This window comes from Notolabrus celidotus, chromosome 18 (genome assembly GCF_009762535.1).
Source record: "Notolabrus celidotus isolate fNotCel1 chromosome 18, fNotCel1.pri, whole genome shotgun sequence".
Lineage (NCBI taxonomy): Eukaryota > Metazoa > Chordata > Actinopteri > Labriformes > Labridae > Notolabrus > Notolabrus celidotus.
The window spans coordinates 18,834,019-18,861,914 of NC_048289.1; the positions used below are offsets into that span (position 1 = coordinate 18,834,019).

The window sequence follows — 27,896 nt, forward strand, 5'->3', positions numbered from 1 at the left end:
TTAATCTATCATTAATTTATTTAAAAACAAAATCTAATAATGCCAATTGTGCTTTTCTCCGAGAAAGCAAGAAAAAGTGACACTTTTTTTAGTAGCTGGTGATTCTTCTTAAGAGTAACCACAAGATCTCTGCTCTTGTGTTATTGTTTTTTCACTTACAATCTACAGTGTTCTTTTGGATTTCCACACAAAATAACCTGTTAACATGCACAAAAACAAAAAAACAAAATAACACAACCTAAGAACACTACAGTGCATTACAAAGGCACCTGCTCCCCTTACAGGTGTTTCTTCTTTTATCCTACAAAGTTACATAGTTGTAGAGGGATGTCGTTAATGTAGCTTGAGCAGTGACGGGTCACAACGATCCCTGCGAGCAGTTCATAAAAAGTGTACCGTATTCTGTACCGACTCCATCGAGCGTTTGATGATATCACATTGACCTTTTGAGGGGGACAGATGGGATACATTCAAGAGGTAACAAATTTCATCTCCTACACAAAACAACTATCTTTCTCTGCAACAAAATTCACACATTAGGCTGTAAAATACAATTCTCAGGTTAAGTAGAGTTCACATTGAAGTGTCCATGATTAAAGGCGACCAGAGGAAACATGCAGTACAGTACATAGAGTGGTTTGATCTTGGCGGATTACCCCTCAGCTTCTTGGGGGGGGCGCGTTTAGATTATGGGCTCAGAAATACTCCTCAGATCTCACTCCTGCTTTAATAACATACTTTTCTCTTCTTCAACATGCCATGGGTTTCATTCACTGACTCCCTCAGCACAAAATTAAGGGGTTTGTACAGACATTTGAAAAATTGCATGAAAATATGCAGATTTTTAATATTAAATAAATTACGTAGAGAAAGATGCGTTTAAAGTATTTGTAACAAGCAGTGCTGTAGACTAGTCTTACAATATAAATATTCTTAAATGTGTACCAGCAGATTTATTTATTGCCCTGACAGATATCAAGAATGTCGATATTAAACATTCACACTGTCTGTCTTCACATTATCAACCCGGGAAATCAATTCTCCTCCAACTTTCTCTGTTCCTTCAAACAGACTCCCTCTTTTTTTCAGCTCTGTGTACAAACACATCATTTAATTTCATGTTCAATGCAAAAATGTTTCTATGATTACACAAAGAATAACACCTAAGTACTGAGTCCTGTCAAGTTATTTTACAATAAAGATGAACTCTGGTAAATGTACTGCAGCTCACTTTCACTACCAGGTTTTAATGTTACACATACAGTACTGATTTTCTGATTTATCCTCTACCGGTCAGACTTCTTTGAAAAATGTTTGACATTAGCAGGATCTGCATACTGTTTGTTCAGAATTGTGTTTCCAAAACATGGACTCTGTGAGCGAAAGAAAGAACTGAAAACCTCACAGTACGACTTTGTTTCGTTTTCTGAAACATCAGTGCGCCTTGCAGCATTTAAAAGTAAACAAAAACAGAAGATGTCCTCTCCTTTTTTTTCTTCCTTTCTCGACAGAACAACAAAAAAAAACAATCTCAACACCTACTGAGACGTGACCTTTTTGTTCAGATGGACTACACCGTGGATATGTACCATTTATTTTGCACCTCCTCTGTCCTGCGAAATGCCCGACCTTTGGAGCCAGTCTTGCCATCTTAGCAATGACTCCAGCTTTTTTACACAGCAAGTTATACAACACAGGGAAAAAACAAATGTGATTCTCCCAAATGTATGCTCTCCCTGAAAGGCATGATCAAAGAGTGTCTGAGCTTGTTGCGTTGTACTTGAACTCAAGGAGATTTGATGGCTGGTATGAAGGTGTTTGAAGTGCTGTGCTAATGTAACATTCATTGAAACATGAAAAAAGGTTCTAAGAGGTTGAAGTCACTTTTCATTAACGGCTATGAAGAAATAGATAAATGAATGCACTTAAATGTCAGTTGTCTGAATGCACTTAACTATTGATGGTGGTGATTTCAGACTTTTAACTTCGCCAACTTCCAAAAAGGTACCGATTGTGTTTGCCAGGTAGATGATTGATGTCTGAATCTCTGTGTTTTAACACTAACTGCGTCATAAACCTGACCGAAGCTATCTTCTTGTTTATCTTTGCAAATAAAAATATGGATATGTTTGCATTTTGCAGGAATCTTTCTATCTAATGATCCTCTACTGGTAATTTCAATGACATGAGAGCACAGATATATTCAAATGCACTCCATCAGCGACTGATCTTGTGGATTATGTACATTACTTTTCAGCTGTCAGCCATTCATCAAACTACATTTTAACATGTTTTCTACCTTATGATAATGGAGTGCACTGGAGAGAATACAGCAGCATTACAAATCAGCAGGAACCTTTGCGTTGTTTGGTAATATTTACCATTATTTTCTATGCATATTTTCTTCATTTGTACAGACAAAAGGCTATGTTGTTACTGCTATATAAAAGGTATTCTTATTTACTGACCTGCTCGGGTATAATTAGTGATTGTTTAAAATTTGATCGTATTAAAACCTCATGACTTCACTGGCAAAGTTCCCAAAGTGAGGATGATTCCTTGAGGTACCTCTTCAAAGAACGATACATGGGTTTTTTTTTTTTATCAGCTGCACAGTTCTAAGACGGTGAGTCTTAGACTGCAACTAAAGGGGAAGACTGGCTTCAAGTCTCTTCCGGCTAACAGCTAACAGTTAGCGGCTGTTACGTGAAGGCACTTCCTGGTAAAGCTTTCCACAGAGTAGCACCTGGGATCGTTTCGGAGTAACCAGTTGAAGCCCTTGATTGGGAGGAGCGCGGGGGGGTTGGAGCTGGGCTGAAGGGGATCTCGGTCACAGCAGGGTGAAACCTAGGATGTACTGCAGGAGTTTGTTACGATTGGCCTGAGGTAGAAAGGTGCTGCTCAGCTCCAGTGTGTTCACGCGGTTTTCTTTTCTCTCCTTCAGAACCTACAGAAAAATCACAACAGTACAGACTTATTACAACACCTCATGGGGCCACCAAACCCTACTTTCTTTTCATTGTACTGAATTATAATTTGTTTACAAACCAACTCTTAAAGAAGAAACCCTTACCCCAAGCTCTTTGAATGTCCTCACTGTGTTCTTCACCAAGTAATGTGTTGCACTTTCACCTGGAAACGACATCATCACAAATTACTTCATAAATCCTGCTTCTAAAGTGTATATGAGAAAAAGACAGTCAATTCTGCAGTTTTACCATAAGCAGCCACTCCTCTCTCCGTGCGAGTGAGCAGGTATCTGAAGAGCCTCTGGGTGTAGTCAGACTCAGCCATGGGCTGACTCAGACTGTGGACGAAGATGGCGGCCCCGCTGTAGGCCTCCAGCACGGGGCTGAGCTGTCGCTGGAGGAAGACAAAGAACTCCTGGTGCTCCGCAGCAACACTCACCTGATTGACAAAAATATAACACAAAACAAGAGGAGACAGTCAGCATCAGTTATAGGGTAGCTGTGATTTTCGGGAGATCAGGAAAGCAGTTTCATGACTTTATGTTCGTAGCAGGGTTTACGTTAGCCGGTATTTACCGGCTTTTAGCCGGTTTCACGTGCAGTTGTCCGGCATAAAGAGACATCCTCGGCCAAAATGTCCGGCGGTAAAAATACCAAATATAAATAACCATATTGTTCATAATTTAAGCTGGGGGTTCTCCCTTTAAACTGCATGGGGAAAAGTGGTCTAGTCTTAAATTTCGGAGTCTACAATTTTACATACCAACATTCGTTCATGACCGTGCCGTGAAGCAGCAGATTTTTTTGAGTCACCCAAACGCCATTTGTCACGTTTACTGATTGACAGCGGCACAGAGAAAACAGTCAGACCTGAATGCTCAAAAACATCAGGAGAACGCTTCTCGACGGACGCGTGAAGATTTGTATAACCATATAGCTCCTACTTTGAGAAGTTTACAGAAGGTTATGATCATGAAGAGTTTAATCAAGTTTAGCCTCCCAGCATGATGAGATACCTTCCAAAACACTTAAAGGGGACAGATAGCATGCACATGGATTACTCCCTTCAGCGCAGTGTGCAGAGGACATTACCAAACCTTCACCCGTTACTTGCATGTGGAATTCAGAGCGAAGTTTGGTGCAGAGGGGCACAGAGGACACCAGACACATATGGCAGGTCACGCCTGTTGGCCCCGGACCAGAGGAGGCTCAGGTTAGAGTGAATGCGTGGGGCTCACAGTATGATGGACAGAGGATGCTCTGCTGCCTTCATCTTTACTACAGAAGTTAGACTAAAATAAATATCGAATCATCTTTCTTGCATGACATAAACTTCAGTGCTTATTAGATCATGAAGCGCTCTATAATGTCCATGTGAATGTAAACCGGATTATGCAAACTGCACTTTAAGAAAAAAAGTCCAGGCGTGCTGGTCTGTGCGCTACAATACAGTCTCTCTCCGTCCCCCTCTTTCTAAATGCAGCAGGTTGGCATCGAGGCGCTGACTCCCGGTGCTTGATCATATTATTTATTAATTGATTACCGGGTTACCGTGTCAGTGTTTTCAGTATTGTGTTGCAGGTAAATGTAAGTTATGAACAGATCGGGCCTTCAGAGCGTATGTCCGACAGTTATTCTATATGGCCGGAATTCTTGAATATCGTCGGCCAAACTGGCCGACAGAAAAAAAGCCTACCGTAAACTCTGGTTCATAGGTATATCTGACCTTTAGGTAACGATCTCTCTGCTCCTCTCCAAAATCACTGTCCTCATCCTCTTCATCGCTTCTCCAGGAGAGGGGCTCAGGGAACTTTTTAGGCCAAGGTTCATCTGTAGGGCTGGGACTGAGCTCCTCCTGGTCCTCCTGACACACACACAAACAAACACACATTAAATCATCCTCACGAAGGAAATGTCCCACACAGCAAGTAAACACAGTTAATAGCTCTTTCTAAGATGCAAAACCACTTGAGCACACTGACCTCTGCCACGTAGAGAACTCCGTATTGGATCAGCCGGGTCACTGCATCATGGAACACCTGGTAGATAGTCTGACAGGGCTGTGAGGCAAGGAGGAAGAAAGAGAGACAGATGGATTTTAGTTAAAAAAAACATTAAATCCTCAACAAAACCAGCAGCAAGAACAACCAAACTTGACATAAAGTAACTTAGAGTATGATCTGATCAGCAGGAGACTAGTTTAAGTGTATTAATTGCACATTTATGCTTCAAATGTACATAGTATGGTAAATTAGGGCTGCTTAAGTTCATCATTTGGTTGTTTTCTCACTATGTGCTTGGTTGATTTTCTACAGAGTAAAGCTTATAAAGATGTCGACAATGTACAGGACTTACTGGTGCCACTGAAACCTCGTTAGAAAGAAAGTAGGAGAGCCCAGCAGCCTTGCGGATGAGTCTCTCCTGACTGAGGGGGAGATTATTGAGAACATCAGGCTGATTATCAGACTCCGATTCCATGACCAGCTCTCGCTGCAGGGACAGGATGCTGCAGGCTGGAAATAAAGAAGTAAATATATTAAATCAAGACAATAAATCTAACATCAGATTACAGTGGAGATAAAAGGATCAACGTACCGATGATTGCATCAGAAATGAAGACGTGGAAAAGGCCATTGCTGTAAAAGTTGAGCTCAAAAAGCGCAGGTACAGTTTGGCTCGGTGCGATGGTGAACTCTCCATTGCGGTTCGAACTGCTGGTCACGTTGACGCAGTTTCCGAGCAGGTGGAGGGCACGCATGACCACATCCTCGGAGTTCCCTGAAAAGCCCAGGTCAAAGTCCCGGGACAGGATCTCCTCTTTCATGTTGAAGAAGTCTTCCACCAGCTTAGACAGCACCACCCCCTTGAGGACAAACAGAGGAACAGAAAAGCTCTAACACATCGGATCGTGTCAAGAAAAAAGTCCACCTCATAAAAATGCAGGGCAACAAATCTAGGTTTGTGATCTGCAGCTCTTGCTGTTTCCTCAGGACAGCAAGCCTTGATTAGTAACTCTCCTCTGCTGTTACACACTTACATCAGAGAGCCTGTAGAGGGCAGAGAGCCACCACTAATGTACAGGAGGTGAGAGAGGATGCAGGAGAAGCGAGATCTCTTAACAGAGAGAGACATTAATTACTACCATGCAGAGAACTGTGACATTTGGATCACCTTGGTGTGACGGAGGGAGCATGATGGGTAAGGAGGAAATGAGAAACAAGTTGAAATCAGAGGAACGGAGGGAAGGAGACGAGGGTGTAGTTTGTATGGGTTAGAGCCAAGAGAGGAGGTTTTAGAGGGGAAATAGAAGACAGCAAGGCTTACCTGTCTGTGTCTGTAAAGCAGTAGACAGGCGATGATGTGAGTGGACATAATGGCTGAAGTCTTATTAGCCACTGTAAGGGGAAAAGAAAGTGTAATGAGCAACAGACATAAGATAGTTTCAAATCAGAGACTTCCTGATATAACTTGTGTCTAATTTTACGTGTAGAGCTGGAAACACCTATATTAACTAAGCATTAAAAAATATTTTTAGTTAAAGACAGGAACATGTGAATAATTTTAATCTATCTTAAAAAGTCTTAAAAAAAATGTTTGTCTTGTGCAACCAGGTATGACATTTACTTTTACAAACACAGGGTTAGAGATCAAAAGTTATAAATGTATTATAACAGAAGAGTAAAGTGTGTGTGTGTGTGTGTGTGTGTGTGTGTGTGTGTGTGTGTGTGTGTGTGTGTGTGTGTGTGTGTGTGTGTGTGTGATTGTGCATGCCGACGTCTTAGCAGAAAAGGTTACTAGTGGTCATCTTTAGCTTAGCCCAGGGGAGGTGTAAAGCATGTGTGAGCATTGGTACTGCATTCCTCCTCTCTTCTCCTACTCTATCCTCCCCTTCCTCCCATTGGCTGAAAACAACATGCCATCCAGCTGGAGCCGTCCTGATTGGCCGGGGCTAAGAACCAAACAGGCCCTTGTGTAGGAGAATGCAGCTGAATGAGCTGGGGAGAACCGGTTTCTGCAGTGCTACCCTGGGGTGAAAAGCCCTGAGTGATGTGAAGCGGACGGACTGATGCTGTGCCGTGTCGGACTTCGATTAATGACGGCAGTGTGATGGATAATATTTAAGGAGTGCTGCTTTGGCTTGATAGAGCAGGTGCACCTTTAGCATTGGGTGGAAATGAGGCAGAAAAAAGGACGACTGAAGAGGAGGGATGGGCTAAGTGGCAAATGTGCTCCAATTCTGAACAGACCTTAGCCGTCTAACCATTAGCTGATTGTGATTTCAAATAGGATGGTAGCATGATGATCCAGAACCTCCTTCTTGTGGTTTTATACATGACGTGTGGATGCTAAAAATACGAACACCACAATCTGTGTGATAATTTCTTACTGAAGAGGACGTGCTTGGCCAGGTTGTGTATAACTTGTCGTCTTAGGATGTCATCAGGGAGCTCTCTGTTCAGCTGCTCCTCCTCCTGCCCCCCAAACAGCTGAGCATCTGGCCTGGAAGAACAACACCTTCACATGTTAAACTCTGAGAACTGATTTATTGTGTCGGCTTGCTATATCGTGCATTATTTCAAAATGAGAGGTCCCCCCCCTCTCTCTTGTTGAGGGGGGGGTTTAATAATAGAAGTTCAGCATGCTTGGGCGCCGTTTGGCCTAATGGTCTAAGCCTGCACCCCATATACAGAGGCTATAGCCCTTGTCGCAGACGTCGCAGGTTCGATTTCAGCCTCGACCATTTGCTGCACGTCGTTCCCCACTCTCTACTCCCCACATTTCCTGTCTCTCTTCAAAGGAGAAAATGCCCAAAAAACATATCTTAAAAAAAAAAAAAAAGAAGTTCAGCATGCTGCTAAAGGTTTGATTCTGATTGACACCCAACTAGGGATGTACACAATTAAACGATTATCCATTAATTGATTGTTAAAAAATTACTCGAAACACGCCTTTTTTGTTTTAAATTTTCCGTCACGTTGAACAAACATCATGTGGTACCATATTAAATTCATCTATCAGGGAGGTGTTTTAAGTTTAACGCATGTTTCGTAGTGTATCAGCTGTTAAAGGTGTTGCGCACAGCGGAGACGCTCAGCTGGCGGCTGCAGCTGAGTGTCAGGTCTCCACGTGTGCTTTTTAAAGAGGATCAATACGCAACTGCTGCCAACAACGACACGAAGGTTGACAACGTTAAACAGGACATTTCCCACCTTTGGATACGAAGCCAACAGACAGGTGGGAATTGCTAGTTCGCTATGTTTGCAGACCAGCAACATCAGAGCTGTCTGGGCTTTTCTGCCGCTAGACTGATTATAAATACACACGTTTATTTTTCTCAATAAGAACGAGTAGACTGAACACTGGACACTGTGAGTCTGAAGTACGTTTCTGTTAGTATTATGAGCCTTCACATTATCGGACTATGTCAACAGAGAATATTTTTATGAGCCTGATCGTTGATAATCAGTGTTAAACATATACCTGTATTCAATACAGTCAGTTATATGCATTTTGTTGCTGTAGAAAATATAACTTAGGGAGAAAAAACATATTTGGCATTGTTTTTGACATAAGAATAATAATGTTTTTTTAATTGATTAATTGATAATTGATTGTTAACATTTCCAAAAATCGATCACGGAAAATACTTAGAATGTACATCCCTACATCCAACATATGCACTATATCAGGGTAGGCAACTAGGTTTGGCCTGGGGCCAATTTTTTTTCAAACCAACTCATTGGTGGGCCAAAATTACATCTTCATCAGGCAATACTTTTTCAGGTCTGTCTCTTGAACTATTTTCTCATCTTTGGGCTTATATCTTGTACAAAAATGTAATTTAATAAAGTTAATTATTTAAAATCAATGAGTTTGCTACAGGTTGTTGTTACTGTTTTGGCTCCACTCTGTGTCAGCCTGATTAAACAGACAGTATAAGCTGCTGTCTTTGATCACTCAATCACGCACTGTCTTTTAAGACTTAATAGTTAAATAATTGCCATTTAAATAATAAACATTTCAGCTGGAGCTTATTGATTTTCAAACAAGCTCCCTGGTCAGTGAGGCGCTCAGTGCGCAATCCATGGAGGATTTTGGACCGATGCTCAGAGGAGTACAGGTGGATTAAGAGACTCGCCTTTTATGTGCTCACAATGTTTCCCTCTACCTATACTTGTGAGTCGAGCTTTTCTTCAATGAATGCCATCAAGGTTTCAATTTCAGGTGCGCAGCTGCATATGTCCCAATTTCCCACCGCAAACCTGTGCGTGTTCAAAGTCAAGCAGAACTTGCTGCTTTAATTAATTTGATCTTTGCCCCAAGATGGCTATTTGTTTTATTTCAAAGAAGCAGATTTTGAACTTTGTCTGTTGCAGTGGCAAACAGAGAGCGAGTTTCCTTTTTTCCTCCTTTTTCTCAGAACGCACATTGACTAATTTCCTATCGCAAGCCGATGCGCGTAAAAAGTCAAGCAGATCTTGCTGCTTTTGTCTAATTTCCTTTTATTTATTTGATCTTTGAGCCAAGCTTGTTATTTTGTGATTCACAGCGGCTTTGTAGCGTGAACAAATTGCTCCTTTAGTTTTTAATACACACTTATCAGAGCTGTGGCAGGCTATTACCCTACTGAATGTGATCATTTATTATCCATCACCAACCCACACCTGTGGATGTTTCTGCTCTCTTTCCTCCTTTTTTTAGGTCAGAACAGTGTGATATTTTGCATGTGTTTGCTCTAGCAGGCGCTGCAGGCACTTTTCTGAAATAGTACTTCCAGTCTGCATGAGATCTGAACTTGTGACTTCAGACCGGCTGGGATTCTTCTGTCCTATTTGGACATACTGTATGACTGTATCAGTCCCATTAAGAAGTGATAGCGCTAAACTCAAGTGACTCCCGCCAGTGTGAACTCAAGTGCTCTGCTCAGATAACAGACCCCGCGATGAAGCCGTAGGAGGGAGAGGTCAAGTGTGTCACACAGGGGGTCATGATGTTACAGGTGGGACAGTGTGGGGGTTGTGCTGGTTTGTGCCTGTGGACTGGTCAGAGGAGGATGTAACTGACTGAGAGAGAAATGTGTGTGTTTGCTCTTACTGTGCAGATATAATGAAGGGCGTCAAGGATTGTTCCAGAGACAACGGTGGTGGAATATGGCGGCTTCTCTGGCTGTCCAGGTACTCCTACAAAATATGAACTCAGTCAGGATGGTAGACGGGAAACTAGGCTCTGGACATAAGCATTTAAAAAAAAAAAAGCAACATTATTCTCATATCTGTCTGGAAGGCAAGGAAAGCTTCTGTTGAATTATTCCTCCATTTTCTTAGCTTGCAAAACTTAAAAAAATTGCAAACTCCTTGACTCTACATATTGACACCTGGGGCCATAAAAAGCTGTGGTTTTTATTTGTACTCATGTTGATTAAGATATGAAAACACTCACCTTTAGGGAGAAGGGCTGGTTGAAGTCAACTCGAACACAACCGTAGTTTTTCCTCAGCATCCTGAACACTCCACATGCTATCCCCCACAAACTCTCATTCTTCTTAGGTTTGCCCTAAATGGGAATAAAGAGTTCAGATTGTTAGAATTAAGACCTGATAACCACCAAGACAACACACTGTTAAAGCTTTCTAATAAGGTGCATAGTTTCAAAAGCCAAACACTACTAATAACATGTGTTCCAAAACCAGAGATGTCAAGTAACAAAGTACAAATACTTTGTTACCTTACTTAAGTACAGATTTTGGGTATCTATACTTTAGTGGAGTAATTATTTTTCAGCCAACTTTTTACTTCTACTCCTTACATTTTCATGCAATTATCAGTACTTTCTACTCCTTACATTTTAAAAATAGCCTCGTTACTCCTGTTTCACTTCGGCTTGTTTTCATTCCGGCTTGTCATCGTTCAAAAAACACAAAAATGTACATTGAGACAATAAAGGCTATTGATAACATGTCTGTGAAGTTTGACTTTTTGCACCATTACAATACTTATAGACAACTAGTAATCATATCTTCAGCTCCATGAAACATATTAATGCTCAGTAGAACACATATATGGTTCTTTAATGTATTTGCATTGTACCAAATGCCTTCATTTTCAATATGCATGAACGCAGCTGAAACAGGTACAACCCAAATATTTCAACATCAACATATTAAAATAACATTATACTCATTATGGCCTTTAGAACAATGGTTTTTTTTGGGAGGTGGGGTAGTGCACTATAGGCCTCTGCAGCACAGCCTAAGCTTTTGTCCTTAATGGCATTTTTTCCCTTTACATTACTTTTACTTTTATACTTTAAGTAGTTTTGAAACCAGTACTTTTACACTTTAACTTGAGTGAAAAGCTTGAGTTGATACTTCAACTTCTACAGAAGTCTTTTTAAACCCTAGTATCTATACTTCTACTTGAGTAATGAATGCGATTACTTTTGACACCTCTGTCCAAAACATCTATTCTGATCTTTGAAAAGATATGCTTGTTGGAAAAACAGCACTGCAGCTCAACAAAAGCACACAAAAAAACACCAACCTTCATCCACGCACTTACCAGCTGCTCGCTATTGTAGTTGCCCTCAATAATGCGATCGTAAGAGATGCCAACTGGTACCACCAGTACATCTGGGATTGACCCAGTGCACAGTGTGTCTACCACAATGGACAACATGCCAGCACGCGCTGTGGACGGCTTACCGCTGCGGGAGCGGGTACCCTCCAGGTAGACCTCCAGAAACTGCTGCTGACGCAACAACTCCTCGGTGTACTGCGGGGGGAGATTGATTGAACACACAAAATAAATGATGATTAGAAATGTTGGGTAAGTCTTTTTCTCTCCCTCTTTTGCTCCATCAAATTTAGATTGTGTTTTTCTTGCATGGAGGGACATGGGAATATACAGTAGTGATCTGTACTTGGAGGGGGTGTTTGCATCTTTCCAACAGCTTAAAGGGAAATATGACCTGCCATGTCAGAATTTCTTTAGATATTTACAGGTGAGGAGTTACTTGAGATCACATATGCCGGCCTTTGAAAGTGCCAAGGCCCGACAAACTGGACAGCTGTCTTAAGCATCTTGGTGGGTCAAAAAGTATAATCTCCAATCTGTACAGTACATTTCAGACTATGGCGTCTGGAGTTTCTGACACCCTCAAGGCAAGCTGGGAGGCAGAACTTGGGGAACAATTATCAGAGGATACCTGGAATGAAAGCTTGAAATATGTGCAAGAGTGTTCCATTAATGCGCAACATTAACATAGTTATTGTTCTACTGTTAACTCTATGATGAAGACAGTTTTGCCTGATGATAAGGAATGAATAATCCGAATTAGTGATGATGTAGTCTGTGAGATCAGGCCTTTGAATTACACTGTTATATGAAAATTGAATGTCGATGTGGATGCTTTGTGGAGATCTTGTTTTCCTCAATAAACATATTGAAATGAAAAAAAGAAAAAGAAATGTTGGGTAAAAGGTAAATAGAAATAATATTGCATTGGGTGTCAAGGGCGATCACTGTTCATGAAGGTCACAGTACTTTCTATGAAATTGCAATTTGCAGGAAACGTCTTCGATTTGCTTCCCTGAGTGTTTTGCAGCTGCAGTGCATGCAGCCTGAATACAAGTTATAAACGGTCAGAACAATATGACCCCCAAACACGCTGCAGGGAACTGGGCACGTGCCAAAGCAGTCCTGTTGAGTGCAATGTGCACACAGCTGTCTCTTGCTATGTAGACACTTTTGAGAGGAGAAGCTTTGTCCTGAAATGGACACTCGGCCGTGGCATTTAGAGTAAGCTGCTAAAAGGACGGACGCTCAGGTTCAGCTTTCAGAAGAGAACTGAAATTAGAGCGGGACGTTTCATATATTGGTTGCAATCTGCCTACAAAGGAGTTTGTGCAGTTTAATGTCTGTAAGCAACACAGGGAGGCCAGATTAATATCTTAGCTCCACTTTCCACAATTATAAAGCCAGACTTGTTTACAATGTCTGGTGGGATGTGTGATAAAACGCTGAGGTATAAAGCGTAAAATTAAAGACATCATCTCCAACAGTTACTCCTGTCCTCAGCCGATTACTCTTATCTTAAAGCCACTGCACACACGCTAATCTAAGAGGCACAATAGGCAGTCTTTGTTGCTCTCATTATTCTCAACACTCTTTTTTTTACAAACTCCAAACAACCACATTAACAGCTATTCCCAACTCTGTTAGGCAGGCTTAATAAAGTAAATCCATTAAGCAGCCTAGCTGTTCTGTAGACAGCACAATTTACTATAGAGGCATCACACTACAAGTTGCTCATGATGACAAAGCAATAATATTAACATAAGTAGTCATTAACATAAATTCTCCATCACGTCTTTCCTCATTAGCGAAAGCTTGTTAAGCCATATTTTGCGTACGGAAGCGCTGAATACAAGTCTCAGATTAGCTTTAATCTGTCTCTAATTTCCCATTCAGTGGTTGTGCAAAAAGGCGTTAGTGTGAGCATGTTGCTTGAGACGCAAACTGTACACATCAGGGTGACAATACAATTCTAACAGTGTCACATTATGACAGTTCACTGAAAACCAGAGTACAGACGTTTCTACTTAACATCCGTTTACATATCTTATACAGCTTTGAAATATAACAATCATTTTATGTTTTAAAGATATGTTAGCTTCATCTTTCAAAGCTGTGACCCTATGTGCTTAATCAGTCAGAGTATGCTTTTTATGAGACATTCTATACAACATTGTCCTTAATATACCTATGGTCCCAAACACAGCATAACTGGTAGCTGACATTATTATGCGGGATGGGACAGGATTTTCAAGTGCTCAAACATTTGTTCACTTATGAAAGATCTTAGAGTTAATGTGAATATTAGCTCCTTTCATAAGTAACATTTTTCATCATTTTCACTGGTGCCTGGTTGGAATCATAGACTGTATAAAATATGGACGTAGTATCCGTGACGTCACCCATCTGTTTCTGGAGCACTGTTTTAAGGCCAATTGCTGCTGCTGTCGAGCAATTGTGACGTAAAGAGGTGGGCTTTGAGCCTCCTCACCGACAACTACAGTGTTCCCGTCTGTCAATCAAGTCAGCTGTGCCTCTCATTGGAAGACAGTGTGTGCCGATCAAGAAATGAGCTATCCAGACTACACTCGTCTTTTGTACCAGGCTGTAAACATGTTTATTTCTGCTGTAAAGATCAAAAAAGCGCTATGGAACAGATGGGTGACGTCACGGATACTACGTCCATATTTATACAGGCTATGGTTGAGACAGACGCTACCAGTGCTACTAGCAGTACCTAGCGCCAGTGCCTGTTAACGCGAATGCTACACAAACGGACCATTAACGGGACGGATTACGTATAATCTGCGAATAGATGTCAGTGATTATTGAATAGTATTTAGGCTGTAAGTGCTCATCCCTAGTTATAACGGAGCCTGATGTAGGTCAGTTTAGTGAAGAAAAGCTGCCCGTCTCAGCCTAACTTCATCCTCATTTAACAGCAGAAGTTCTAAAGATGTTCACAGAAGACAGTCGGACCCTACTACAGAGCAGTATCAGTGTCTAAAATACTTATAAGAGGGTAAAATGCAGAGCTGAGATATAAAGACTGATTGTGCAGTATGCCTAAAAATGAAGCCAAGAAGAAGGGTAAAGAAAAAGCAGGTCTAACATGATGTAACATCCCTTATTCACTCAAGAATGAAAAGAGCACGCAGAGCTGAAATTCAGCAAGACAACCTGCGGTTACATAATAAATCATGCTAGAAAGACAGAACACCACACAAGCACACACGCACACACACATCAGGTGAATTTAGGAACACTATGTGCATGTATGCAGCCTTTCCTGTGGAGGATTACAGACTAACGACTTACTGCTTGTAACAGTGATCTGTACAGAACATCTTTCTTCCCGTCTCCGGTCTCCTCCATTCTCCGTCTTATGAAGAATCCTCCCAGTTTACGGATAAGAGTGCTGAAAACAAATTTGAAAAATTGGTTACCTTCCAACCTGGCAGCAACAGCAACCTCGTTTTCAGTTGGCTGCACCGTTATCTAATCTACTATGATCAATGAATGCCAATTTCATTACTGTGATAGTCCAATAATTAGCAGTTTGATCATTTGGATTCTGGTGTAACTCTGATTAAAGGGTATGGTTGCGCTGTAGGGAACAACAAAGGCGGTGTTGCATCCATTCCTGCCTTCGAGTTCCTAGATATTTCCTCTCTCTATTCTGTTCTTTGTTGTCTTCAGACAGCTTGAGGTATCGATACAGCTTTTTTTTGTCGCTCTTTTTAAAAGTAGAGATAATTCAGGTCTAAAAGATCAGCCCTAAGACATAAAACACAATCTGAAGCTGTTACTTCAACAAGTTCACAACCTGTTGCCATGCCAGGCTGTCTGCCTCTTCAAATTCCCCTCAAAGTAAATTCAGAGAGAGTTTCAAGTCTGACTCTTTACAGCTTTCATCCCACTCTGATCCACTTCAGAGGAATCCACTTTTCTTCTGATATCAAACTGGTTTTGTGTTTGTTTTGCACGAGGGGAGCAGAAACAGATCTCATTTGAAGATCATACTTGACATGAGGGCTTTTACCTGAGGATCGGGATGCTTAGGTTGTTCCCAGCAGCGATGTGTGGGGCTTTGATGTTGTGACAGAAGAGGATCAAGGTGATGAGCAGGTAGTCAATATGGGATTTGTGAACGGGAAGGAACACCATGGGCACATTTTGCTGTGGAGACAATATTGTTGGAAAATAAACAGTTGTTTTGAAAATGCAGATAAATTTGTACTGTAGGGCTTAAATTGATTTTAAGTAAATACATAATCAATTTCCCCGATAGGCCCCAGAAACATGTTGTAGTTATCAATATTCAAAATAGCACAGTAATGTGTGGATTTCTAATAGGGCTGTCAACGAATATTCTAAATTCTAATATATATTTGAATATTCAAAAAAAACGGAGATTTGATTGTGAAAATTAATATTCCACTGTGGAAAAAAGACACATCAGCGGCTGCTTTGCGAGTGGGCGCACTGCCTGACGGGTCAGGGACAGGTCACAGGAGTCACACATGCACAGTTTGAAGCAGATGGCAGAGAGAAATCTTTCCGTCCCCGGATCCTCAGTGCGCTCTGAACGGGTCCTTTAATCCACTGGGAACATAGTGAATAAAAAGGGATCGGCACTGGCCTCTTCACATGTGGACTGTCTTGTGTTTTAGGCAAATAACCTGTCAGGCTTAAGACGCTCCATTGACAGTGGGCTAAAAGAGCCAGACAATCAGTGACACTGGGATAAAATGCAGTTTTTCCTCTTTTTTTTCATACTAGCGCCAAGAATGTAAGTGGACTACTTTTTCGTTTTTAACTTTAACTTCAATTAATGTTAATAATATTTGCTTCAATCAATGAATGAAGCCTGCCTATATTAGGGACAAGAGTCGGGACCTTTAATTGCTCACACAAGTCTTGTACAGCACTCGCTCAGCGCATTGCGCACAGAGAGGGGAGGGGAGTGAGCGAGCCAGCGAGAGGTCTACGGTCTTAAAAGTGTTACGGTATAGGCCAGTAGGTCATTTATTTGTTTTGTAATGTGTAGGTATGTTTTAGGCATGTTAAATCTGAAATAAAAATACCTATACAAGTAGTTATGTCTCCTTGTATTAGTTTGTCCACCTGTTATTGACATAATGAGCAAATATAGATATTCGAATGGTTCGAACCAATGGGTTTTTTTTTTAGAGGGAATATTCCAATGTCATTTTGGAGCAATTTTGACAGCCCTAATTTCTAATAATGCTGCGGTAGCGCCCTGTTTGGCTGTTACACACATACGAATCAGATTATGTTGTGATGGCATAATACACTGTCACGTGTGCATTTGGTACTGACCTCTGTAGCAGCTTTCTTGACCATTTCCAACTGGCCCTTGTGGATCTGGATGCTCCAGAAGAAACCATTAAAGAGCCTCAGAAGGACCCAACCTGTTAGCCTGAATGAAAAAGACGTCAAGACTTTAAAAAAAGCTGTGAATTCATCTAATCCAATGCACACAGCAGTGAAATAGACATGTTTTCTCAGAGGGTTTTTCACTGTTTATTTCTTTAATTAAAGAAAAAGCAATTTCTAAAAAAATTGCAGCTGAAGTGAGGTGTTGTGAGGAATACAGTTTGTACCTGATGAAGGCTGGTGAAATATTGGCCACCATCTCCTGAAGGAAGGCTCTGGCTTTCTGCTTCACTTTGCTAACAGCTTTGTGCTCCTGGCCAGGCTTGCTGGCTGCAGCTTCCAAATCTGTGGCCACCGTCTCAATAGCACTCTCCACTCTTCAGAGGACAGTAACACAAACATAAGGCTGCATGCTTCAGCACACTCACATCACTTGAATGAGGCATTTTTTTCTTATCAAGATTTCACTTTTGTGCACTGTCCCAGTTTAAAATTTCAATCCCGCCGAGGCCGCTGCATGCTCTCGTTTTGCCTGGCTCTCTTAGACAGTGTGTTAAAATTAATGTATCATGATATGTTGATTCTTGCCTGCAGTTGTTGAGCACGTTGTCTACCACATTCCTGGTGAACATGTCCTTGTTGACATCTCTCTCCATGACAAACAGCACATAACTCAGCCTGCGCGCCAGCCAGCCCCGCTGTCTGCATGAGTACAAACACATACATGTTATGAGATACATGCTCTAATACACATCTACTCAACACATCCATTCCTATACTAGGGCTGCACAATTACGGCCAAAATGGCAATCATGATTATTTTGACCAATATTGTAATCACGATTATTAATCATGGTTATTCATAGGGAAAACATCTGTATTTTTATTGCACTACTTTTAAACAAACAATATGTGAACCGTTTTCAGTGCAAAATGAAACTTTAAATAAGAATAAATGACAAATAATTTAAAGATAAAATTTACTCAAGAATTAAAATTTACCAAGGGCTAACTAAATAAATATGGTATTATAGAGTGCAATCACGAAGAGCAACTCAAAGGAAACAATTACAGCTTATACAGAAAAGGCAATAATATTAGGCTTAGGCCTACAGGTTTTTGGCAAGAAACACCAGCCTGTCAATATATTCTGGCTTGAGAGACGAGCAAAGGCAGGCCACTACATGTCTGCCAGTGCTAAAGACCATCTCTGACAGGGTACTTGGACACATGTCCAAATGAAATGATATTGGGTCTGTTATTTCAGCATGTCTTTGTAAGGTAGATGGATACAGCGTTGCCCGGTGCATGGTTGCTGTTATGGTTGCCTGGGTTGCCGCTGGACACAGACAGGGATTTTTTACATATGACTTCTTCTAGTTTAATGTCACTTGCCCTGAATCCGAAACAAGTCCAGACAATGGATGTTGAGTCTTTTCGAGGCACTAGCTCCTCACTATGTTGCTCTTCGTCTCCAATTGCTGCTGTACTTTTCTCTCTCGACATGACTCGCTCTTATCTGTCCACTGAGTGACTTGAGGCTGCCGCTGCAGGTTACACTCGCTTGTTATCTAGGAAGCTTAATGAAGCCTTAACCATGCGTTCGCCCCCTGGTGGTTGGCTGACTCGTTGAGAAAGTGCTTGATCAGATATGCAGCAGAGCCTGCATTTTAAATGTAAATATCGCAGATGATGAGGCTAAATTAAATCATGGTGGACAAAATCGTGATCACGATTAAAGTTAATTGTGCGGTCCTGTGCTATACCTGCTGTATGCATGTCTAGGCTTTTGAATGCCTCAATACACTTAATCATAAATGTGTAAATTATACACAATTAAGAAAGATTACATCAACATTTCTCTTTCATATGATCCAACTCAAACAAACGCACATCTCATCTTTGTCCTCTTTGTTAGGTGCGTACATTTCCTGATAATTTAACACATTTTCAGCATCCAGGGACCAGCTCTGGTTGACACGTCTCTTATCCTGCTTGCTGAGCTTCTGAGCGATACAGATAGTATTGGACAAAACTATCAATACTAATGTGTTGATAATGACTGTAGCCCATCTTGGCTCCGGGCTGTCTCTGTCTACATGCTTTATATAATTCTGAATCTCTACAAACTGAGTAAACGTTCAGTTTATCCAGTTTGTAGCATGACAGCCTTCATTATGAGACGCTCATCCAAAGGTTGGCCTGCTGTGACTTTAAAAAAAGGAAACTGTTGACATTAAGATTAACACCATGCTCATGTTTAGTTTGTGTGGGACTCAGGCATTAAGGCGTCTAGCTGCTTAGGTCAGTCACTGGATGCAAGGACCTGGTGTCCATTGACAAACACCTTGAATTATTCATTTGTCTACCTTTCCACTGTATTCAAGAGCGCTCCTTGACTTAAAGCCATTTATTATGAACAAGTAGTTACAAAGGCCTATCTGCGCTGTATCGATTGCGCTATGCAGAAGTTAAAGCTCATGCTGTTGTTGGAAGCAACAGTTAAAGGGTCAGAGGAAGCAAAAGAAAAATGTGAAAGCCGACAAGCTGTACGTGTAGTTTCAGAAGTTCAAACCTAGAGTTTGGCTTTGTTTACCTGGTGTGGGTCTCGTTGATGTAGATGACGTTGCGCAGTCCCAGGGATGGAATACTGGTGTTGAACAGTCGGTCCTGGGAGGGAAATACAATTTTACTAATAAACTTGGGGTAGGGGTGTAACGATTCATCTACTACATCAATGTATCGATTTATATTCCTATGATCCGACTACATCAATCTGTGCTCGGCAAGTTGGCCTTCCGGACGACATATATCGATCTAGCATCGTTTTAAAAGGTGATTAATCAAATGTATTGATACTAGGTTAAACGCATTGGATTTAAACACGTCAGACTTTATATGGATGTGGTTTTTTTTGCACTTTTAATGATAAAGACGTTAAACATTATTCAATTCAAGCTGCCTGTCTGTGATGTCATCGCCACGCGCCAGCAGACAAAATAACAGCATGGCAGATGGCAGAGGGGAAGCTGACGAGCGAGAAATTATGATGCCACCATTGCGGTCCAGTGTGTGGAAACACTTTGGCTTTTGCAAAGACAGAGATGTTCTAAATAAGTTGCTCGCTGTTTGTAGGATATGTAAAGGTCAAGTAAAGTACCACGGCAACACAGCAAATCTATCCAACCACTTACTAAGGCGCCATGGGATTTCATACAATGCTGACCGTCCAGGCCCAGTATCAAGGTGTTTATTTCACAGTCAAAATGGTTGAATTTTTTGGCTAAAAAGTTATTGAATCGATTTCAAGTCACTGAATCGTTTTGGATCGTATCTTTCTAAATGAACCAATATCGTCTTTTAATCGTATCGGCAACCACAAATTCTGATACAAGTCGAATTGTTGTTAAAAAGAATCGTTACACCCCTAACTAGAGGACTTAACTCATCCACACAACCTCCAAAAAGAGCCAGGCAGACAGTGATAGGCAAACTGAATCTTACTTTGTCATCTTTCAAGTGTGTGGCTCTTTATTGGTTACCTTTTTTTGCATTCAAATCAGACTTGATATCATGCAAGCCCAAAGTCCAGTCTTAACATAATGTGTGGGACGAGTCAAAAGCAATGATGACTTGCTGGAGTTGTTTCTAAACGTTTTTTGCAGTGCTGTGCATTTAGCATTTTCTTTGTAGCTCATAGCTTTATAGCTAATTACTCCCTGGACCTAACATGAGTCTAAGACATGAACTTGTGTTGGAGCTAATTAGCTGTGTTGCAGTGTAATATTACCCAGCTCTGTGGTGTACAGGAGTGACAGCAGCGTCCCACAAAGGGCCTCTTTCTGTTCAGCAGACCCTCCTTCCACGTGCTGGCAACACAGCGCAGAACTGAGGGGCTGGTGCTGCGGTCCTGAAGACACATGAACACAATATTATTCACAGAATCACAGGTAAAGGAATTACATAACACAAATCAGAGGGCTAAGTCAGTGCTACGACAAGATCAAGCACCAGTGTTCCTTCATGATGCGTACTGGTGATTCTGCTGTGTAATGTAATTACTAAGATAATTGTTGATGTGGGTCTGTGGCTTACCAAGTCCTCATTGGGATGTTTCCAGCGGTTACACCACTGCTCACCGTTGTTGACCTGCAGCAGTAATCCATCAGACACCTCCATAGTCTCTGCTGTCTTTATCTCTCTCCCTCCAGATCACACACCACTAGCTGGCACGCTGTCAAAACACACAGGAAAGTCTTTTAAATCAAGCCATCACTCCTGGCAATATTCAAGCTTTTTTCTATTTTTAAAAGAGAGCGGAACTTCTAACAGAAACTACTAACACAAACATGACATCATTTCAGATTCAAGACCTACTTGGAATCTGAGAGCAATAATATTCCCAACTCTATTTCCCCTTGAGTACACACAACCCCCACGAGTCTGAGCCAGTACGTTTCTAAAATACTTGTTCTACAAAAGGTCGGAGTGGAATAACAAGACGCTTCAATCCTACTAGAACACAGAGTGGAAGATGTATTTTTAGTTTGAAGGAAACATTATACTATCATATTTTTGTTTTGAGAAGATATTATTACAGGTGCTGTGGAATTATATGTCGCTCTCCGCTGGATGCAGCATCTGCCTCTGCTCAGCCTGTTGAGTGTCATCAGCCTCACCCCAACTGGATAACCAAAGACACTCAATGCATCAGTTGGTCATTCAAAGAAAGGTGTGCCATATGATGCATCACTCATCCAGTATGAGTTGGGCTCACCTCACACCTTTTCATTCCAGTTGAGCCAGATTGTCTGAATACTAATGTCAGGAGCTCGGAGGAACGCATTGTTTTGTTTGTCTCTGGAGACAACTTTTGGGCTGGCTCAAATAACTGAAGATAATACTCTTCAAAAGGTGTTGCATATTGGAAACTCAGAGATTGCATGACCATTTTGAGGGTGAAACAAAGTTAAAAAAAGATCAGTTTTGCCTTTTACTCAAGTTTCATTGTTTGTTTACATCTATATTCACTTCCTGTAACAAGCTACTTTAAACGCTGGTATACCACAGTTCAGAAGTCACAGTAAGGACTTCCTCATTTTTTGACACATCAACTCAACTCAACTTTATTTATATAGCACCTTTCATACATAAATACATGCAGCCCAAAGTGCTTCACAGAATAACAGAGAGACAGAAAACAACAGCAATGGTCAAATTATAAAAGGCAGGATTATAAATAAAAAACTTAAAAATAAAATAAAATCAATACAGTAAAATTAATAAAATAAGTAAGAGTGGAAAGAAAAGTTTAAAATAAAGGTAGCGTTAACAAGATTGGTTGAATACAAGACATAAATAGGTAAATAAATAATTAAAAAAGATAAATATATGTTAAAGCAATGATTCAAATAATAATGGTTAAACTAATAATAAAAATAATAAGAATGTAGTCAAGGGCTAAAAATAAATTACTCCAAATTAAAAGCTAGATTAAAAAGGTAAGTCTTAATATTGCTTTTAAAAAACACCCAGAGGATGAAACAAAGTAAAAAATGTTTATTTATTACACTTGTATAATATCTAAATCAGTTTAGCCTTTTACTCAAGTTTCATTGTCTGTTTAAATCTGTATTCACTTCCTGTGACAAGCTACTTTAAGCGCTGGTATACCACAGTTCAGAAGTCACAGTAAGGACTTCCTCATTTTTTGAGACATCAAGCAACTTCAGACATCAAACAGCTGACTTCATCCTTCATTGATCGATTAATGTGATTCACCAACTTTGCAGGACAGGTTCACTGAACTGGAATCAATTTCAAGTGACAAATGTTTCCCCTCACATTTTGATACAAATACAAACAAAAAAAGCTCTTATTAATGCTGTTTCAAATGCCAGTGTCACCTGTGGCAGCTCAAGTTAGATTCCACCTACATCACACTTTAATATGGCTTCCTCTTTGTACAAAATAACAGGTTAAAAAAGGTGAGAAGGCCCCAGCTCCTGATCAGACGGACCTGGGTGAGTACTGAAAATCTAAACGTCAAACCCACACCCCGTCAGGTTGTGCAGCTTTGAAAAGCACATATGAGTGAAACCTGGACAACTAGCCAGAAGGGATTAAGGATGAGTCATTACTGATATTAGTGGTTGCAATAAATATCCATTGTGTTAAATATGTGGTCATTAGGCTATTAATAATCTTAATTTGGTGCTAATTAAATACGATGGCAAGTTTCAAATGCAGAAGTGTTACAAACTGCGGTTTCTCGATTGTCTGCTTGAGGCTGGCTTCGGAAGTCCCAGAAACCACATACACACCCATTCAGAGAAGACGATCTTTACAGCAGAAATAAACATGTTTACAGCCTGGTACAAAATAAGAGTGTAGTCTGGATAGCTCATTTCTCAATCGGCACACACTGTATGGGTGAACTTTTTCGTAACGCGGCGATTTCGAAGATATTAAGATTACGAGTTTTCCATTCTGAGAGGCACAGCTGACTTGACTGACAGGCAGGAACACTGGAGCTGTTGGCTAGGAGGATCACAGCCCGCCTCTTTACTTCACACTAGCTTGACAGAAGTTAGGTTGAGTTCTGTATTTCCAATATGGCTGCCACCGCCGATCTGCTTAAAAACAGATGGGTGACATCACGGATACTACGTCAATAATTTATACAGTCTATGGTTTACATGCTGATCTTTGCTGAGACAGTTTTAGAATATTTATCTGAAACAACCATTGTAAACAGTTCTGGAAAAATATATAAATATGAGTTAATATAAGTGTTCATCTTGAAAAAAATGAATGAATTAGTGTAAATTAAAAGGCACATCATAGAGGGTGATTCATATCATTAGGGCCTGTGTCCACTAATGGTGATTTCTGTGCTGGCATCGTCTTTTACCTTTCAAACAAATAATGCACATCAACGTTTTCAGCACCCAGTGTCTGAAGCGGTTAAAAACACCCTTGGCAATGTCTGTTTTTTAGTTCTACGTTTTCTTCTAAAATACCAGTAAAAGCAAACATGAAGAATGCGGAGCGATTGAAGACGGACTTAAAGGTCACAACTAGGAGAAGCAGAAAAGCCAAGGGGCAATTTTTGTTACCTAACAACATTATGCTCTTGGGGGAAGCACTCTAAAATTTGAGCACTGTGAGCACAAAAAATGCCATTAGTGGACACAGGTCCCTGAGAGAGTCCATTAATTTGTCAGGGTTAGTTTAATCCCTTTATGCTCTGTTTTGTTGATTATTTGCAGCCTTGTGTGTTTCATTTGATTTGTTTGTCTAATATTTTGACTTCAACAATGTCCTGATTATTAAAAATATTAATTAATATTTAAACTTGTTACGTGACCTCCCTCATTGACCACATAAACACTAAATGTAATGATCTTGCACTACATTGGCAGCTGTCTTGTTAACCATTTATTTCAACTAAGAGCTGCAGTGTTTGCCCCCGAAATACCAACAAAGATATTAAAAACTTTGACATTACCACAGTCTGTCTGTAGATCACTCTGTTGTTTTCTGCTTATCAGCAGTGCCTGGTCCTTTGAAGGACTTTTTATTTTGTCCTTTCACTCACTGCATTATGAAATTACTTGTGAACTACCTCATGAATTAATTCTTACACACCAAACACTGCAGATTATGTTTCAGAAAAGAGGCTGATCTATCTGTATGTGAATAAGAAGTCTGAGATATTGAAGTCTGTTTTTGTTGTTGTTGTTGTTGTGGCGGTGTAGGTAACATGCACACTGATGAGGGGGAACTGGCTTTTAGAAGAGGTCAATGACCGGGAGTACTCGCCTTGATGGGGTGACTTTGTTGGATGCAAAACAAAGATGTTGAAGAATGAGGAGCGAGGAGGGATTGGGTAACAGGTGATAGAAGCCATAATGAAACACTGAAAGTTTCCATGCAAGAAAATATCCGGATGAAAGGAGACCAGTGCCTTATATGTTGTTTTTACTGTCTTTATGCAGAAAATGTATACATATTTTTTTAAGAAACATGAAATCAAACAATTTTGTTCAAGAGTAGTCGTGTAAAACTTTGATCTTCACATGCAGGCATACAAAGAAAACAGTGGTGTGTGTTTTTGAGGTTATTTTACTCTATCATTAATTTACTGATTAAAATAAGTTGCTCCCTATAACTACTGTCAGTACTTCAGAAAAGAGCCATCAGAAGAGTTCACAATGTTCACACACAAATTCATTGCTCCTCAAATCCAAAATATTGAAATGATTTGACCTTGTGGATTTTAAAACTGGCTAGGAAAAATCTCCTTCCAGGAAATATTCAAGGATTATTCTTTGAAAGAGAGGGGGGTTGTAACTTAAGAGGGAAGATTAAAGATGGTGAGTGTTCGGACCACAAAGAAAAGCTTTTGTATTTCAATCTGTGGAGTAAAACTGTGGAACAGACTCAACATGGAGCTACTGCAATGTCTGAACATAATCCAGTTCAAGAAGAGGTTTAAAGAAGTAATTTCCATGAGGTACCAGGAGGAAGACACGTGTTGAGAATCATGAGGGGTTTGCTTTTGATTGTAGGTGTAAGTATGAAGATTTGTTTTGTGGGAATGCACTAGTATAATGTAAGGAAATAGTGAATAAAGGGGTAGGATTAGATAAGTTTTAACTTCTTCCTACTCCTTTTCACACATGTAAAGTAAAATGTTTCAGTGCTTGCTAATGGAACTGATTGATTTGGGTTTTTTTGTATAACTATTTCTTCTTTTTTACTTGTATATTTGTAGAATATTCCTTATTTTTAACTTGTATGTTTTTTTTCTATTTTACTTTTACATGTTGGAAATAAAGACATCAAATCAAATCAAAATCAAGAAATAAAAAAACACATGTCTGCTTATCATCGAATTGCATTGTGCAAACACGACTACCAGTGTTACTATCCAGCATTATCACCCCTGTAATCCGTTTTTGTTTGTTTTTAATAATGGAAAAAAAACATGTTCACACTGTGCACCACTAGGTTAATCCGTCTCACATGCACATGCAGCAGGCTGTCTGCAATAAGCAGGTCAAACAAACTGGAGCGGTCTCGGTGTGACAGATGGGCTGTGCAGTTAACTAGCAGCGCAGACAACAATGGCACAAACCGGACAGACTGATGTCTGGCTTCATTAGAATGTATCTCCGGGTTGTAAGGCTCATATCATATTATCCTACTAATACCTGGCTGTGTGGCTGCATTTTGAGCATCGTTTCCAGTTATATTTAACCGTGACTTCTACAGTTTCAGTCACAACCTCTAAGCACATCGCATGTCATGCTGCCAAGGAGTGATGTGTCATGATCAAAAGCTCAGAAGAGCCGGCTCGCTTTGACAGAGAGAGAGAGCCGGCTCGCATTGAGAGAGAGAGAGAGCCGGCTCCCAGTTTTTTCCTTTCGCTGCAGCCTATCAAAGATGAGGCATCTGATGTTTCTCAATGCCAACATGCACTGAGGACATTAATAATGTTTGCTTGAGTTTGGTTCTGGTTCTGTTTGCTTGAGTTTGGTTCTGGTTCTGTTTACTGAAGTTTGGTTCTGGTTCTGTTTACTGAAGTTTGGTTCTGGTTCTGTTTACTCAAGTTTGGTTCTGGATCTGTTTGCTCAAGTTTGGTTCTGGTTCTGTTTGCTCAAGTTTGGTTCTGGTTCTGTTTGCTTAAGTTTTGTTCTGGTTCTGTTTGCTCGAGTTTGGTTCTGGTTCTGTTTGCTCGAGTTTGGTTCTGGTTCTGTTTACTCAAGTTTGGTTCTGGGTCTATTTGCTAATTTTGTTCTGGTTCTGTTCTGTGGATATGTTTGCAGTTTTTTGTTAATTTATGCAATGAAAAAGATTGATTAAAATACTAAACAAAAGTAAGAATGGTTTTGTAACCGAATAAATGCACAAATTATCAGGCTTATAAAAACACTGTAAGTAAAAGGGTTTTCAACACACAAACTATTAGTTTTTGCAAAGTGAAGGTAAAATACATAAAAGATCCTAAATTAAGAGCCGTTCGGTAGTCGAAAGAACCGACTCATCTTTGGGAGCCGAGTCAAAAGAACCAGCTCTCTGAAAAGAGCCGAACTTCCCATCACTACAGCCAAGCCTCATGAGGAAAACCTGACGTTAGGGCTTAAGAATAGGGGCTAAGCTAATGTGCAGTAGATTTAAGGTTTGAGACGTTCATGATTACACGGTTTATGTGCAGAATAATGTGGAAAAATAAAGCAAGCCAAGGTTAGGCGTGTAAACATTCAAGGGGTCCCTTGAACTCAATGTCAATGAAAGTTAATCGGCTGATATGTGGCCTCTAAACCCGACCTTAAAGTGTTAATCTTTCCCCGGCCAGTCAGAAATATGTATTTAAATAAATAAAACATGTAGTGTATGCTAACATTACAATACAATGCATCAGTAACGGTTACTCCAACGTCGGTGATGTAGCTAGCACTAGCTTGTTATCCAGGCTCGCGAGAACAAAAAGCCCCTTACCTCAAACGTTGTGTTAATACGCTGACTCATTTCTCAAAATAAACCTGAAGACAAAACTATAGTCAGCTCGTTGGGTCCTTCCAGTGCTCTCGTGTAATCCCCACAAGGCTCCTATCTCCTCAGAGGAAGCTCCGGCGATGCTGCTCTGTCAAAGAGAAATGTGTGACAGGAGGACAGAGCGCTGTTGTTTTGGTATAACGTGCAATGGACAGCGTTGTTGGGCTTCCAGGGACCGGGAGAGGGCAGCACCACGCTGAACCTGCTCTGATAGCTCTGTATTTCTTCTGCAGTCACTGTGCGAGGCTGTGACCCCCCCTGAAATTGTAGTTCTGTGTGAATCTTTTACAGAAATTTGACAAAAAATCAATAGAAAAATTAAGAACGAGATGTATCTCACATTCCCTATTCACGTATTCCTTTATTCAGATACCCATTAGCTGCCACTAAT

General features: G+C 40.5%; 1 protein-coding gene across 1 annotated transcript; it reads right to left on the bottom strand.

Annotated features, from left to right (window-relative positions):
* Positions 1-27,783, bottom strand: gpam (glycerol-3-phosphate acyltransferase, mitochondrial). The gene is made up of 21 exons (XM_034708261.1): positions 27,449-27,783; positions 21,038-21,176; positions 20,733-20,852; positions 19,539-19,612; positions 17,531-17,644; positions 17,170-17,319; positions 16,886-16,985; positions 15,585-15,721; positions 14,861-14,960; positions 11,528-11,740; positions 10,410-10,523; positions 10,065-10,150; positions 7,357-7,469; positions 6,294-6,364; positions 5,565-5,832; positions 5,325-5,482; positions 4,952-5,029; positions 4,696-4,833; positions 3,219-3,408; positions 3,074-3,132; positions 1-2,947 (listed from the first exon to the last, which is right to left on the bottom strand). Exons 2-21 carry the CDS (start codon positions 21,119-21,121, stop codon positions 2,831-2,833), a joined length of 2,484 nt encoding a protein of 827 aa, XP_034564152.1. The 5' UTR covers positions 21,122-21,176; positions 27,449-27,783; the 3' UTR covers positions 1-2,830.
* Positions 27,784-27,896: the final 113 nt, after the last annotated feature.

Coding starts and splice junctions, on each gene's coding strand:
- gpam (XM_034708261.1), bottom strand. CDS start 21,121: ATGGAGGTGTCTGATGGATTACTGCTGCAGGTCAACAACGGTGAGCAG. Junction 20,853..21,037: donor AACATCCCAATGAGGACTTG/GTAAGCCACAGA, acceptor ATGTGTCTTCAG/GACCGCAGCACCAGCCCCTC. Junction 3,133..3,218: donor GAGAGGAGTGGCTGCTTATG/GTAAAACTGCAG, acceptor TGTCGTTTCCAG/GTGAAAGTGCAACACATTAC.